At 39.1% G+C, this 16,080-nt stretch overlaps 1 protein-coding gene across 3 annotated transcripts in view; it reads right to left on the bottom strand.

Moving 5' to 3' along the window:
* Nucleotides 1–16,080, bottom strand: part of LOC105931350 (dmX-like protein 1) — an 86,676-nt gene that overhangs the window by 52,642 nt on the left and 17,954 nt on the right. For 2 of the 3 annotated variants that reach the window (XM_012869986.3, XM_012869987.3), the window contains exons 10-19: nt 15,545–15,728; nt 13,250–13,426; nt 12,917–13,152; nt 11,150–11,858; nt 9,655–9,776; nt 8,279–8,368; nt 7,841–7,943; nt 7,628–7,747; nt 6,112–6,327; nt 3,891–5,143 (exon numbers count right to left, since the gene is read on the bottom strand). In XM_012869986.3, coding sequence (XP_012725440.2) covers nt 3,891–5,143; nt 6,112–6,327; nt 7,628–7,747; nt 7,841–7,943; nt 8,279–8,368; nt 9,655–9,776; nt 11,150–11,858; nt 12,917–13,152; nt 13,250–13,426; nt 15,545–15,728 — 3,210 coding nt within the window. The remainder of the gene's footprint in view (nt 1–3,890; nt 5,144–6,111; nt 6,328–7,627; nt 7,748–7,840; nt 7,944–8,278; nt 8,369–9,654; nt 9,777–11,149; nt 11,859–12,916; nt 13,153–13,249; nt 13,427–15,544; nt 15,729–16,080) is intronic. The other variant, XM_036143900.1, reaches the window with a different exon arrangement.

The raw sequence follows: 16,080 nt of genomic DNA, 5'->3' as shown, positions 1-16,080 counted from the left end.
CAGTTTTGTGCAGTTTGTCAACTTCTGCTGACAGAAGCAAAATGGAAATCTGCATTTAACGTGCAGCTGCCCCCCTCCAAGAGCCTCTTTAGCTTTAAGAGCAAATTTTGGCAAAATCCTCACACCGTAAACAGATTTCACAGCAGCCATTCAGACCAGCCAGGTAGAAGAAGGTGAAAATCAACAAGAGGGATCATATTTCTCCAATTTTAGCTTCCCTTCATTGGCTTCCTGTTAAATCAAGAATAGAATTTAAAATTCTTCTTCTAACGTATAAAGCCCTTAATAATCAAGCTCCATCATATATCAGAGCTCTGATTACCCCGTATGTTCCTAACAGAGCACTTCGCTCTCAGACTGCAGGTCTGCTGGTGGTTCCTAGAGTCTCTAAAAGTAGAATGGGAGGCAGATCCTTTAGCTATCAGGCTCCTCTCCTGTGGAACCAACTCCCAGTTTTGGTCCGTGAGGCAGACACCCTGTCTACTTTTAAGACTAGGCTTAAAACTTTTCTTTTTGACAAAAATTATAACTAGTGACTCATGTTACTCTCAGCTGCCTTTGTAGTTTTACTGCTATAGGCTTGGGTTACTGGAGTATATCAGGATCTAATTTTCTCACTATATTGAGTTCTACTGTTCTTCAATTATGCATTATGTGTTGTCATTTCTGCTTTAACTTTCTGTTCTCTCTCTTTTCTCTTCATAGTAGGTACACCTGGTCTGGCGTTCTGTTAACTGTGACATCATCCAGAGAAGACGGCTCACCTGCTACTACCATCTAATGTAGAACAGATTACTAGATCAATGTGTGCTTCTGTGCTTTTTTGTTTCTCTTGTTGTGTCTCTGTTCTGTCTTCTGTAACCCCAGTCGGTCGAGGCAGATGACCGTTCATACTGAGCCCGGTTCTGCCGGAGGTTTTTTTTCCCGTTAATGGGTGGTTTTTCTTCCCACTGTCGCTTCATGCTTGCTCAGTATGAGGGATTGCAGCAAAGCCATGTACAATGCAGATGACTCTTCCTGTGGCTCTACGGTTCCCCAGGAGTGAATGCTGCTTGTCGGGATTTTGATGCAATCAACTGGTTTCCTTATATAGGAAATTTTTGACCAATCTGTATAATCTGACCCAATCTGTATAATATGATTGAACTTGACTTTGTAAAGTGCCTTGAGATGACATGTTTCATGATTTGGCGCTATATAAATAAATAAAATTGAAATTGAAATTGAAGAGAAACAGTCTACAGTTGATTAAACTGTCTGGGTCACCAACTTGGCTCTATGTCCTCCTTCTAGGCACATCTATCTGAACTGTGCATTATGAACAGACGTTTAGAATATCCAGATTTTTTAGAAATGTAAACGTATGTGGAAAACAGGTTTCTCATAATTAAGAGTCAGTTTAGTAATTGACCATTTCCTTTAGAAAACATTAAGATAATAACTGCACTGTTCCCATTAACTGTAGCTTGAATGACGGAAGCAATGTGCGGGGGAGGGGTTTTGTGAGCAGCGCATACACAAGAGCGATTAACACCGCTAACAACCAATCAGAGCCAGACATTCCCCCTGGTTCTGATTGGTTGTTTCTGACCGGGAGCAGTGTTTTCTATAAATGGCTGCCGGTCCACTTTATTTTTTTTCCACCACAGATTATCTTTCTCATCTTTTACTATCAGTACATAGTGACAGTTTTAATAAATATGTAAAAAAATACATTCACACAAAAGTTACCTACTGAAGCTTTAAGACCCTAAATGGGACAAAACAAAGCCGCTTCTGATTGGCTGGTTTGATTAGTCACTGCCAATTTGCTTTGTAGCATAAACACTGTCTGTAATCGCCCTTTTAACTGAAGAAGCTCAAGCAGATGAATGTTCTATTCAGATTTCTGCTTTGTATCTGTACCCAATAAAAACAATTCTAAGGAGACTAAAGTTTACTTTACTAAAGTTTACTAAAGTACTGTTTTAAGAAAGTGGCCAAATAGTTGTTAAATTGAGTAATGTACATTAGTTCTTCAACCTACTCTTTTCAAAACATGCAAAACGTAAAAAGTTGGAAAGGTTAAAATAATCAAGTTCTTAGATTTTGAATAAATATTTTTTCTAAGGCATATAAATGTCAGTTTCCATGGTGTATTGTTTGTAAATGGTTACAAACTGGATTTACTATCTAGTTTTTTTTGCACCCTCAGAACTTTTTGGTGCCTTAGTAGAAAATGAAATAAAAGATTAAAAACCCCAGGTATCATTCACATGATTCCAAGTCCATCTGCACACATTTTATTTCCCTGACAACTAATCACCACAAAGACTAGGTGGACTCTGTAAGAGTATTGAAGGAAGTGAAGCAAAGAGCTTGAATTTAATGGGATAGCAGGGTCTAATATCCTTACTAAGAGTTGTTTTATGCCAACATCTCACGTCTGCAAACTGTGCCTGGAGATAATTAAGGGCACGCTGGAACATTAATAGCCGTTCCATGTTACCCACAATTAATGAGACATTTGCTTGCAACTCAAATTAACTCTAGCTGCACCTCTACAGAGAGTGACTCCCTGTATGACAAAACTTAATTTCTGGTGATCAGTGTCCTAACAGCTTCTACTTCACTCAGAAAATTGTGTAACCTTGGTTATCCTCCGTTTTACTGCTGGGTCTCTGATAATGTGTGGACTTAATCTGCAGTCTTAACTATATAAAAAGGAGACTCTGTTAGCTATTTTCAGTATGAACGGGGTGCTTAAAAAATAAACTCTGATGAAGCACAAAAGGTCAGCAGGGAACATTAAAGCAAAGCTAAGTTTAATTTTGCCTGCCACAGATCATGCTAGGCTGGAAAAATGACGGTAATCTTGTGGACGTCTTACAAGGATCTGTCTACATTCAGGAAGTAAACACACACCGATGTTTACAGTACACACTGGTCTTCAGATGTTTTTATAGCTACAATAAAAGAATGACTTCAAACGCAACAGAATATTGCTGCTTTTGGTTTTTTTTGGACCAAATATGAAGTCGGGCACAGAGCTCTTTTATACATAACTCTGTTATATAATCTGGAGGATTTTACTGTAGTTGCAGAATGATGTAGAAGAATAGAGTTGGTTTTGAGGACACAATGGTTTGAATTTTTCTCTAAACATTTTTTTATTTATGGTTTTTAAAGAGAAACAGCAATTAGCTCAAATTAGTATTGGCAGCTCAGACCTGGCAAAATGTAAGTGCATCTAAAGTTGTGGAGATGTGCTCCGGAATTGCTAATACCCCTGGAAGATTTGGGTTTAAAGTAATCTACTAATTTTACCAACATGTTTCTCCTGACTGAGAGTGATATTAATGTTTTGGCGAGGCCCAGCCAAGGTCCTGACTTGAACCTGATAAAGGATCTCCGCAGCCGCCAGCCTCAAAGAAGTTGGAGCTCATTATCAAAATTAAATCCGCAAAAAAATCTAGAGGAAACATGTTTTTCAGCAATTATAAGCAAGGGCTTGATTGCTGCAAAGCCAATAAAGTAAAAAAATTATTTAGAAAGATTCAAATATTTTCTAAGATACAGTTTTTTACTAAATGTAAGTGAAAATGGGTTGTTTTATTATCTTTTAAGATCTGCCCGTCCTATTGCTTGGATAAAATCTCTTTTTAGTAGTATTAAACATTTTGGGTTTAACTGTTGAAGTCCTCCTTTTAACACATTAATGTGTCCGCCAAGTAGATTCTTAACATAAAAACAGACAAAACTTGTGGGTTTACTTAAAATAAACCAGTAATTTTCTTGTAATGCTCAATTGCAGCATTTTTAACACTACAGCAACCAAAATATTACCTAGAAATCATTGTTCCCAAAAACGGAATTAACTAAAAACTAGAGTGTTTTCTCTTTTTTATTACCTTCCCGAGATCCATGAGCTCCAGTAACTGTACGGGATGGTATTGGGGCAGAGTGGGGAAGAGTTGGTGAGCCGCTTCAAAAAGTCCAGAGTCCTCCATCTCCACAGGAAGGTCATAAACGGTTTTCTTCCCGCTAAGTTTCTGCGCCAGGCTCATCATTGATCTTGTAAGGGATTTTTTGGGTAGGGTCAGTGAAGTTGTAGGAGCACCATTGGTGAAAACGTCCTCCTGGCACTGTCTGACAGCGGAGACTATAGAGGAGACGCTGCTGCTGATATCTGCGTCTTGGACGACCGCAGCGCTGGGTTTGGGGGCAACCGGGGGTTGCCACTGGGAGTAAACGTGCATCTCACAGTCCATGCCCACCACCAAGATCCCATCTCTAACCCAGGACAGGGAGACCGGGATAGGCACCGAGCCTTCAACAGAGGAAACCAGGTTGACGGATCGAAGGAGAACCAGACGAGACAGACTTTGTTCTCTATTTGTTTCAGAAGAGAGGCCTAAATCTGGAGGCTTTCCAGACAGACGGCCATACATATAAATCTTTGTCCCAATGCCAACAGTCAATATGTGTGACCCATCCTCTTGGGAAACCCAGTCCAAGTGAACCAGGCTCCCACTAGCAGAACCAGGACAGTTTCCATTAGATGCAGAGAAGTCTGTGTTATTTGGAATATTGGCACGTCTGTTTGGACCATTGCTGGCGGCAGAAAAAGTGGTATCTGTGCTTTCCAGGACTATAGTTTGCTCCAGTATCCACTGCGAGCCACCGGTGGACTCACACTGGAAGGTGCTGATATGAACGGCTGGTTCTTTTGTGTTGGCTGGGTTGGGGCTTAGAGCTAGACTTTGGCAAGGCTGTACAGTGAGGGTTTGGGTGAGGTGTGTGTTGTTGGAGAAGGGGGAGGATGCCAAGGCGGGAGGAGAAGGTAGCAGTCTGTGAGTACTCAGATGAGGCGTCGAGTTCAGTGGTGGGTTTGTCGCCTGCCTGTAGGCGACGGCAATCCGTCCAGAGTGACAGCAGCTCACCTTGACGGGCAGACCTGGCACGGTTACAACGCTGCTGTTTGGAAGCGTCTCCCCCACCAGCAGAGGCCACTCTTCCCACTTATACGCCAAACTGTCAACACTAGCTGGTTCTGTTTTCAAAACGCTACACCTCCAGAAGCGCACCTTTCCGTCAGAACAGGAAGTAGCAAGGAGATAGGGCACACGGCCAGAGGGTAGAGAACATGATGCACTCAGATGACCTAAGGAGAGAAGTGGCAAGAGCTGAATTAGTCAAAACGTCTTATTTTTAATACAACATAAATCTAAAATCATGAAATATTTCATTACAGATTCAGAATATGAGCCAATTTGCGGTTCTGCATCCCCTTAACCATGAAGCCAGCGTGACGTAAATCTATACAAGTTTATAAAGTTACTGCATGTACCTCTACAGCTGACCATATACGGACCAGAGTTTTGTAACCATAAATTAATTCCTTGTTAATTGCTGGTTTAGCCTCAACAGGCATTTTAAACCTAGTAACAATCCAATGTAAGATTGAACCTATTTTTTGTAAAAAAAATTTTTTAAAGAAGCCCCAAATGTTTTTTTAGCTTGAGCTCGTTTCAAATTGGATTTCTTCTTTATATTTAATATGAGATTATATATATATATATATATATATATATATATATATATATATATATATATATATATATATATATATATATATATATATATATATATATATATATATATATATATATATATATAAATAAAATGGGAATACAAGTCAACAAGTGAAGTAACAAGTTTTTCCACAGCTGATAACTGTGTAGTTTTTAATAAGTTTTTATTATAAGTCTAATAAAACCCAGGCAAGTTCAGACTGACAAAAGCCCCTTTCACAGAACCATATCAATGAGGCAAAACATGAAGAGATGTAGTTAATGACAAAGCCATAGTGACTTTAATTAACTTAATTGCTTTATTTATCAAAAAAGACTTTGGTAGACATGCTGAAAAAAAAAAAACCTTCTTCAAAGTGCTATTCCTTTATATCTGGAGTACAAAGACTTTTCTTTATCCCTTTAGGAAAATGTAAAATATATAATTTGTTTTGGTATTTTAATTGAAGAAATCAGTGTTTTATGTTTTGTGAAAATTTGAGCCTTTGTGTCTTTAAATCTCTCTTATACAAGATAATTTGCCCTCATTATTTTTCACCTGCTGAAGGAGTGACACTGATGACTTCCACCCCTTGCGGTAGAGCCATCTCTTGGCTGCACAGCACGTGCGTTGTCAGGCTGAGGCGACAGGCGCTCTGTAAATTAGAAGTGCAGGGTTTGCTCTTCTGTACTGGAGAGCTGGGTACGTCGAAGATGAACTGAGACCCGGTTATTGGAGAAACCGGGTTTATTTCTCTCTGTCTTGTAGCTTCCTCTGAAGAGGGCAGGAAAAAAACAAAAAGGTAGTTGTATTAGAATCTTAGACATATTACGATCATAGGCTATTCACATTAGTCACATTTACCTTCTGATGGAAACTGACTTGTGCTTAATGTTTATGAAAGCTAATTGTATTTGCATAGCACCATCCATACACAAGATGATTCAAAGTGCTTTGCAGAAAAATAAGGAATAACATAAAAAAAAGAAGAAATACATTAAAAGGTTAAAAGTAAACTTAAGCATTGGTCAAAACTATCAAGATTGAACTTTAAAACAAATAACTAGCTGAGAGATTTTAAAATGAATTGATAAACCTTAGAGCTTTACTGCAGTGTCTTGTATGACTCATTAACTTATTGATTTTGTTGGGACGTGGTGTGTCTGGTCATGCTATGGCACAGAAACCCTAAGTAGTAAGTCTTCAGCATAGATATAACCCCATGTAACACTTTTTAACCAATGCTAGAAGAGGCATATACAGTAGATATTGAATCACCCAAGAAAGGAGCCTTGAGGAACCCCACCTTTGGTCTTTGTTCACCCAGATTTATAATCATCCAAATGCCTAAGAAGAGCTGAACTAATTTAGCACAGTAGCAGACAATCCTACCTAATTTTCCAGTCTATAAATCTCCATGTTATTGAACACCAAAGTTTTAAATAGATCACTGGCTATTAAGATAGCTGTCATTTAAAATATTTATAATTCCGAACCAGGAAGTAGTGAAGAGATGGTTTGAGTACAGCATTTTCAATTATTTTCGCCTAAAATGTCAGGTCAGATATGGGCCTGTAATAACTTATTGAGGCATATAATTCTTAGGGCTGTTAAAAAAAAAAAAAAAAAAGGTTTGATCACTGAAGTTTTCTGGGCCGATTGAATCAAGATCTGTCATTTTCCTAAAGTGAAAACAGGTAGAGTGACATTATATAGAGCAAAGGTTTTTGCAGAAAAGCTCTGATTTAAGGTTCCATGTCAGGAGACTCACTATTACTACACTACTACTACTACTACTACTACTACTACTACTACTACTACTAAAGAAACAAAAGGAAAAGAGAAAACAAAAAGAACATGGGTTTTAGGAGTTATCATTTTTTTTTTAACCAAAGATTGAGAAAACAAATTTTTGGGCTAAATGCAATTGGTAAAAGCTACCAATTAGCATGGCTTTCTCAGGTCTCAAATGTCTCTAAAATTAAAATTCTGCACAGTAATGAAAAGCTTAATCTACACCCTCAGAACCTCACATCGCAGACTGATTTTTTTTTTTTTAAATCAAAGTACCCACCTATAGTGACAGGACAAGCTGCCAGATGTAGATGCCACATATGGAGCAGAGAGCGACCTGTAGGGGTTAATTCTACCACCACCAGGAAAAACCGTCCGGAGAAGGCTGGCTTACTGGAAGCTGCAGGAAAATGGGATCAAAACCAAACAATCAGGAAATTGCCCCCACTTGAACAAAGTACATCTGCTTAAAGTAAATAAAAAGTGTCCATGCCAATAGGAGGAGAGTCAGGAGCATCTTGTGTCTCTTCTGTTTTCACACTGCCAAGGATTAGTTCTTCCTCAAAGACGTGCAGGAGCTGGATCTCCTTACCCTGCTGTGGAGAATAGCAGCAGGTGTTATCAAACTACATCTGATGGACTTTAATTTAGCTTTTATGCAGAGTACATAAAGAGACATATTAAAAAAAACTGTGTGCATATTCCAGCACAAACAAATCACATGAGGGGATAGGAGAAGGCTTGCTCTGCGTTCCTTCTTTTTTTATAACCACAGACTCGTTCCTACTTAAGAATGTTGTGGCATCAAAATGCCTACAACTAAGATAAATACAGAATTGGTATCCTTTATGCAATTTAATGAGAATATAAAAAGATAAAAAATTAATAGCATAAAGAATTTGTTGACTTATTAGAGCTCATGTATACTTACAAAGTCTGTAATGGCATCCAGCTCAATAATACAGCCTGGTTTTGCTGTGGACTGCTGACTGATAATGTTAAACACCTCCCCAACATATTTCTGAAATAAAACAAATGGGAAATGAATAAATAAAATAACTACCTGGTCAAAGAGACTTAAATCTACCACCGGTACACAAGAGGGTTCCTTACTAGTGACAAGGTCTGTTCAATGTTTGGCACCTCTACAAACTATTTGCTATATTTACACAGCTTTCTGAACAATCTGAGATAATTCGCTGCACCGCCCTAGTCAGCACACAAAAGGCCAACAGCTCAGCTGCTACTGGATGTCTCAGTTTCTATATCAAAAATAAGAGGTCAAGAAACTCTGGCTCTCTATAAAAGAGGTGGGCAACACTGGGACCACCAGAAATTTTTAATTTTTTTTTTTTTTATGTACTATAAAAATCAGGAAAAGCCTTTTTTTTAAATGTTATGTAGGGGTGTAATGGTAACCAAGTTGAGTACATTTTGGTATGTTTCAGTCAAGGAAAAATAAATTAAAATGTATGATTTCATTTTTATTTTAGACAGTGAAAGATTTTTAACTTCTTTCTATTATGTTCTGAAACTTTAAAGAAGTGAAAACTTTAGAACTGACTAGAAGTGTGTTTGGATGTTTTTCAGTGAAGAAGGTAGTTTAAGTTGTTGTTTAATCTTATTTTTCCAGGCAATGACTCCGCCTGCTTAAACACTTGAAAATAGTCAATGTTGATGTTTAAAAATGTTTTAAACTAGACTAGAGAGTCCTTTCAGCTGAGTTTTTACCCTTCCTGATGCAACCGGGATTCGAACCCAGGTCCCCCGCTACACAACAGGGGAACTATAAGAATGTTTGAATAAGACTGGGCAAACTTTTGACAATAAATTAGGTTTAAATCATTCCATCAGGCTGTACCTGAATGCAGCATGTGAGTTTTGGCTCATTGGATGCTCAACGGAGCTGAATTTGGGAAGTCAGCTGATTTTTTTTCTCCACCATCTGTTATGTTTAAATCCAGCTTGACGTGAGAAATTAAAGTTCAGTGTAGAACGACCTTATTGCTGTTGAAAACTGCAGACGTGCAGCTTGGGTTTGGAGCAGTTTTATTTCTCCACTGTAGCTGCAGGACAAACTTTAATATTCCCAAATTGCAGAATTTATTGAGAGCAGAGACTCCTCTCGGTTTTAGCTCTGCACAAACATTCTGCACCTGTTCAGGTATAAAAAAAACCAACCTGTATCGGTTCGGTACACATGCGTACCGAACAGACAGGGCTGTACCGGACATTTTCAGTAGGAGTGCATGTACCGTTGCACCCCCAGCACTAACAAATGTTTCACCTGCTGTTTGGATCACTCACAGAAATCTCAGGGTTGGAGAGCTCACTCAGGAGTTTCTTCGCCTCAATAACAGCCTGATAGAGCCTGAGTGACTGGCCGTCGCTCGCCACAAAGCAAGCACTGGGGGAGTTACAGTACGCACCTGGTGAAGAAAAGAGAATAAAAACTTTATGTAGACTTAGCACCTAATTATCAAGGAGAATTAATAGTTAAAGAGTGGTGAAAGTCCTTCATGTCCTTTTACACATTTTATCAGCAACTGATCAGAAAGTTGACCCTTATAGGCGCCATTTGTGTGAAAATAGTTGCATTTACAGAAACCATTTAAACAAATGGAGGGTAAAATAGACACAAAATAATTGCAAAATTACCCATTTGACATTAAAAGTTTAAAGACTGATCTCTTTTGATCAATAGCAGGTAATTCAGATAGCAATAGCAACACTAGACTGAACAAAAGGCAAACTAAAAAAAAGGCATACTCATTAGGGCTGGACGATAGATAATTCAATAACAATATATATCGATCGATAGACGTGTGGCGCGATAGGAAAAAATAGGGTCAATAAAAGTTTGATACAGACAGTTTTCCTTCCTTCCTTTCAGCCTATCATATTAGTTGATGCTACAGTCACTACTTCCTCTCGACCAATCGTAATCGCGGACCCAGGCACGGCGTCACAAAGCGCCGCCCTCTCAAAAAACAACACAGAGCACGTGAATATGTCGCAGCAAGTAGCGGCGGAGGAAATGGTCCCAAAACGGGGTTTTACTAGTTCGCCAGTCTGGCAGAAATAAACCACAGTGATTTGTAAAACTTGCAAGAAACCGGTAAAAACAAAGTCTGGTAACGCAACCAACTTGTTTCATCCGCGGACATGCTTCTGTTGTCTGCAGTTGAAAAACCTGGCTTCAAACAATTACTCGCCACTCTTGCTCCACGATATAAAAGTTAGAGGACGCAAGCTTTTCTCTAACAGCGCTCCCTAAATTTTGCAACTAGTGCAAGGAATCATTGCAAAATGAGCTGCAGTCTGTGTCCTTACACGCCAAAACCTCGGACCTGCGTCAGCCTCTCAATTATGAAACCTGAGGAGTAACTAGTCTACTATTCCCAACCTAAATAGGCTGTTTTATTTATTTATTTGGTATATTTATTTTGGTCATTTTACTGGTCACTTTAGTTTATTCTTTGTCAGTATTTAATAACATAACTCCGCTCTCTTACGTTATTTTTCTTAAAAAAAAAAATCTGTTATGGTTAAAAAAGTTGGTTAAATAAAGATTTAATTGGAATTCTGTGTTTGTGTTCTTTATTAAAATTAAATAATTTAGCAATATCATAAAATGTCCAGGCAGAGCTGCACATAAAATATGGTTTTAAATATTTTCAATAATTATCGATATTGATCAATATGCTTTTTTTTAAATCGATAAGCTTTTTTTCTATATCGTCCAGCCCTAATACTCATTATAAATGCTGAGCTGTAAGAGAACTGAGAGGCCAAACCTCACCTAAACAGCTGCTGGGGATGAGCGCAGGTAGCCAGGCTACATTAGCAAACGCTGATGCATGAAGGGAGTTTATCCTCGCCAGCTCCGAGACCCCGCCCGACAGAGACAGCGGCCCGACGGGGTCCACCCTCCACAGAATCAGCTCGCTGTAGATGGCATTGGGATCTTGGGAAACCCCTCCGAGGGACACGCGGGTGGGTCGCGACCCATGAGGAAAAGACGGGACGCCGGTGGAGTGGGCGTGCGGAGGAGCTGGGATGCTGTCCGCCTCTGGCGTCCTCAAGGCGTTGTGGTGTGAGGTGGTGAGGAGCAGAGGGAGCAGGGAGTGACAGGCCAAGTCGTTGAGGTGGAAACGGTGACCGCAGTAGCGTGATTTGTGAGAGACACTGAGCACGGTGGAGAAAGCGGAGTCCTCGGCAAAACTGACCGCCCACTGATTCAGGGAGCCGTCGTCGTGTTTGGAGATCATGAGGACGTTGGGGGTGAAAATGCTCAGTCTGAGGCTGCTGCTGGGTGCAGCCTTTCCGTGACTCCCGTAGCTTATTAGAGCACATTTGGTTTGAGCCAACGAGGTCCCAGGCGGCCGCTGTCTGCCGTGCTGAATGGCCAGATCCACGTTCTTGTTGCAGGCGTACATAACCACACTGTGGCTCAGGGAGATTGCGTCACCTGTAGGAAACGCTACAGGGATACGGGACACAAACGACACCTGGGAGAAAAAAAAAACATTGAAAGTAGTAAGGAAATTTGGAGCAAAAAAATAATAATCTTGGAGCTCAATTTGAATCATAAGTAGGAAAGAAAATCAGTTTCAACTTTGATAAAAGGCAAAAGTTCCTCCGGAGCTGAAGCTGCTTTGTGAATACTGGAGCCTCACAGATAACACATAGGATCATTAACTTTTATCTTAAAACAAGAAGCAAAAAATCTCCAGTCAAGAGGTTTGTGGCAAAATGAAAGACAAAAACAACCCATTCTCACAATAATTAAGACACAAGGGACACTGGCTGCTTCTTTGGCTTCTTTTCATTTGATTAATTTGTGTGAAAATCAATATTACTAGGGGTAAAACCAATGTAAAACCATTTCTTTTTGTGTTCCAACACAGTTAATTATCCGAACAAATAATCCTGATGTTTATAAACCTCGCATTTACTTCAAATAGTGTAATTTTTCTGTCATAATTGCCAATTTTCCCTATAACCTTCTTAGTTACAAAAACAGCAGCATCAAAATTCAAATATACAGAGCCTTGCTGAAGTTTTTATACTCCCAAGAAAACCGCTGTACAAATTCAGTTCATTTAACCCAAAACATACAGCCAGAGTTTGTTTGTTAGAAAGCACCAAGCTAAATACAGTTGGAAACCTTTTGAACATCTAGAAAATGAATTGCTCTCAATCCTCTCTGACTATGGATGCGCGTTTTTGCAAAGAAGAATTATCAAATATTCAGTCTCTACATTTGCAAAACTGGCAGATTAAACTTCAAAAGAGTTGCAGCTGTAATTACAGCAAAAGGCCTTCTACAAAGGATTAACTTTGTGGGACTAAATAGAAATGCCTAACACATTTTTTTGAGTTTCTTTATAAAATAAATAAATTAATTAATTAAAGCAATGGATTATTTTTCTTCCAGTTCACAGTTCTGTACAATTTATCCTGTAAGATTCCAGTTAAAGGAGTATCAATACCTCTGCAAGACACCTCAAACCTAATAACATAAACAACTAGATACCTAAAGAAATGAACTGAGAATTATTAATACCTGAGTTTGCCTGAACATGCCTGGTTGGTATTCATCTAACCAGTCAACATGCCAGACTAACAAAGAGCCATCCAGGGGATGTATACTGAACAGCATGTCAGCCCCTTTATTCCACTCTTCCAACAGAACGTCCACTTGATGCTCCACGGCTGCTACAGGAAGCTCCCCACCTTCAGGGGCTTGGGAGTCACTTGGCCTGTTCCCTTCTTCGTCTGAGTTGTCTTCATCATAAAGCTCTGAAAAACAAAGCAGACCCTGGTGAGCTAACATGCCTTCTGTCACGTATAACATCTTTCAGACAGAGAGATGCTGCTTTGAACTATCGTTCTAAACCTTCATTAGGCGACTCGTTCCTTTGTTCAAAACTTCCTCCGAGTTGCTGCAGGAAGACTTCCATTGCTAAAGTGAAATGAAGCTCTTTGTTGTTGAGCCAGTGGACAGTAAACAGACCGCCGGGTTCCTCATCGTCCACCGCACTCAGAGCCGAGATGGAAGGCAGTAAAGGAATGTCTAGAAGAAGTAAAAACATCGGAGCAGAACAATAAATGTCTACATTTAACATTAGAAAAAAGAAAAAAAAAAACACTGAACCCCTTAGAACAAATTACATTAAATAGATGCAAATATGGCTTGTGGTATTCTACAGCTTAACAATTCAAGCATGCAAATAAACTCCTACAGCATTTCTCAGCCTTGAGGCAGAAACAATCTAAAGGATTTTGCCAAGACTCTGGTCAAATTAGGTTGTCCCAAAAAACAAACAAACAAAACAAAAAAAAAACATCCACACATAAAAACAGGAAGAGAGCAAAATGCTCACAGCTACTCTAGGAAGTCTTCAACACAAAAGCTCACTGAAGTGGTAAATAAACAGCCAAAAGCAACATAAACATAACTTTTATTATTCAGTAAGCAATTATGGATATCACATCTGACTGTTTTTTATACAGGTAGAACCTGGAAAATCAGTGCTACTAATGCATTTCACTAAGTTAGAATATTATTGAAAAAATAATTCAATTTGAAAAGAAATAAATTTAAATACGATTCATTACAAAAAAACAAAAAAAAAATACATAAGAAGGTCCACAGGAAGGGTTGTACTGTTGAAATGTTTCACCTCTTCTCCAAGAAACTTTTCCATTCTGAGGAGCTACAGGAAAACTTTTTTATTAGCAGTACCTTTGCATAGTGGATCAACAAGTTTAACGTTGACAACCAATACTGGTTGCTCACATGCAAAAGAGGACCATAAGGCTACCGAGCGGCCATTAGTGCTCTGATGGCCACTTATTGTTCCCAGGGGACAGAGTCATACTCACATTAAGAGCATTTTGTCAGAGATGGGGACAACTGAACCTGGAGTTTTAGCGATGGATGAGTGTAAACCATTTTTGTTAAACTTGTTGATCCACCATGCAAAGATACTGCTTATAAGGCTGAGTTTACCCGTAACTCTTCAGACTTAAGAAGTCTCTTGGAGACGAAACGTTTCAACAAAGAAGAACCCGTCCAGAGGACCTACTCTGGACTCTACTACTCTGATGAAATGTTTTTCCTCTTGGATTATTGAGATGTATCAGTACATTATCTCAAATGTTTATCTCTATTTATTTTGGTTCTCTAAAAATATATTGTGACCAAAGAAATGTTGGCCTTCTGAACAGTATATCCAGGTACTGTGTAGTATATGAGCTCAACAGTTGGCCGGGTACTTTGTTTGCATGGGCTCCTGCACCAGTAGTAGCAGACAGGTGTTCAGCCTGTGGCCCTGCTGAAGTATTAAGGAAGCCGTGGTTGTTTTAAGCATCTTTCAGCTCTTCTGCTTTATTGGATCTTGTGCCTCTCTCCTCATAGGAACAAGGCTCCTAGAGTCTGGACGAGCCAAATGAAAAAACTTGACTTTCACCTGAAAAGAGACCTTTCACCACTGAGAAATAGTTCAATCCTTTTCTCCTCAACCCAGGTAAGACAGATGTGTTCTCTGGTTCAGCTGTGGCTTAACACGAGTAATGCAACATTATTGCAGCCTATTTCCTGGATATGTCCGATGACTCTTGAAGCTTTGACTCCAGCTGCAGTCCACGCCTAGTGGATTTCCTCCAACCTGCTGAATGGCCTTTACTTTTCAATCTTCTGAAGGCTGTAATTTTCTTTTGCAATACTTTCTCCATCCACACAACTTTCCACTGGTATGTTTCCATACAGCACCTTGAACAGCTAACTCATTCCTGCAATCTGCATTGACCTTTTTTGGCTAACGCTCAGTGTGGAGGGTATCCATGACTGCCTGCTGGTCAACCGTAACGTTGACAGTCTGATCTTGTATAGGCCACAGCAAAGTAGTTTTTTTAAACACCTTTTTAAGAAAAAGAAAGTATGTAATATTTTCATTTTCTAGGGATATTAATTTTAGGTTTCTATTTGCTGCCAGTCATAATCATCAACATTAAAATAAACATATCCCCTTGTGTGTAAGGTGTTTGACTTTTGAGTTGATTTGAGTTGATTTATGGACAGGCACCTGCCTGGAGGTCCTGACTTCACTCTTCTTCAACATTAGTCTAACTTTAGATGCTTCACAGAACAATTTAAAATAAATCCATGGTAGTATGAAAAGAGTCAAACCTGTGGCAGGGTTAATGCTAGCAGCAATGTGGAAGTGGCAGAGAGCGTTAGCGTGAGGCGTCCCACTGTTGCTGCTCCTCCTGTGGTTATGGTGTCGGTTCTGATGGTGAGGCTGGCAGCCAGTCAGAGAAGGCTGAGGAATATCCCGATAAGACGAGGAATGCCATGTTTCTTGGAAACTGAACTGTGAGGGGTAAAATTAAACAAGTTCATTGGTTAAATATTTTTTTTACCCATTTTAAAATTCAGTAAACATTGGCTGCAGATATAATAATAATAGATATTTACCTCTAATTAAAAGAAGTTCCTTTAATTTTGGAGGGTAGAGTATAAGAGTTCATCTAACCTTTCAATTTCGTATTATGTCATGATCTTCAACTTCCAACTAAAAAAATAAATAAACCTGGAACAATAAACTGTGTACTAAAATCTATCACTAGTTAAGTCTAGATCATCCACAAAATTAAAATAGGTAACGGATACATTTTTTTATCTAAAAATATTAAACTTTGACAATATTCATCGCTTCATTAAAC

Source organism: Fundulus heteroclitus, chromosome 12 (genome assembly GCF_011125445.2).
Source record: "Fundulus heteroclitus isolate FHET01 chromosome 12, MU-UCD_Fhet_4.1, whole genome shotgun sequence".
Lineage (NCBI taxonomy): Eukaryota > Metazoa > Chordata > Actinopteri > Cyprinodontiformes > Fundulidae > Fundulus > Fundulus heteroclitus.
Note: the sequence above shows the minus strand (reverse complement) of the source record. Positions and strands in the feature narration are given on the sequence as shown.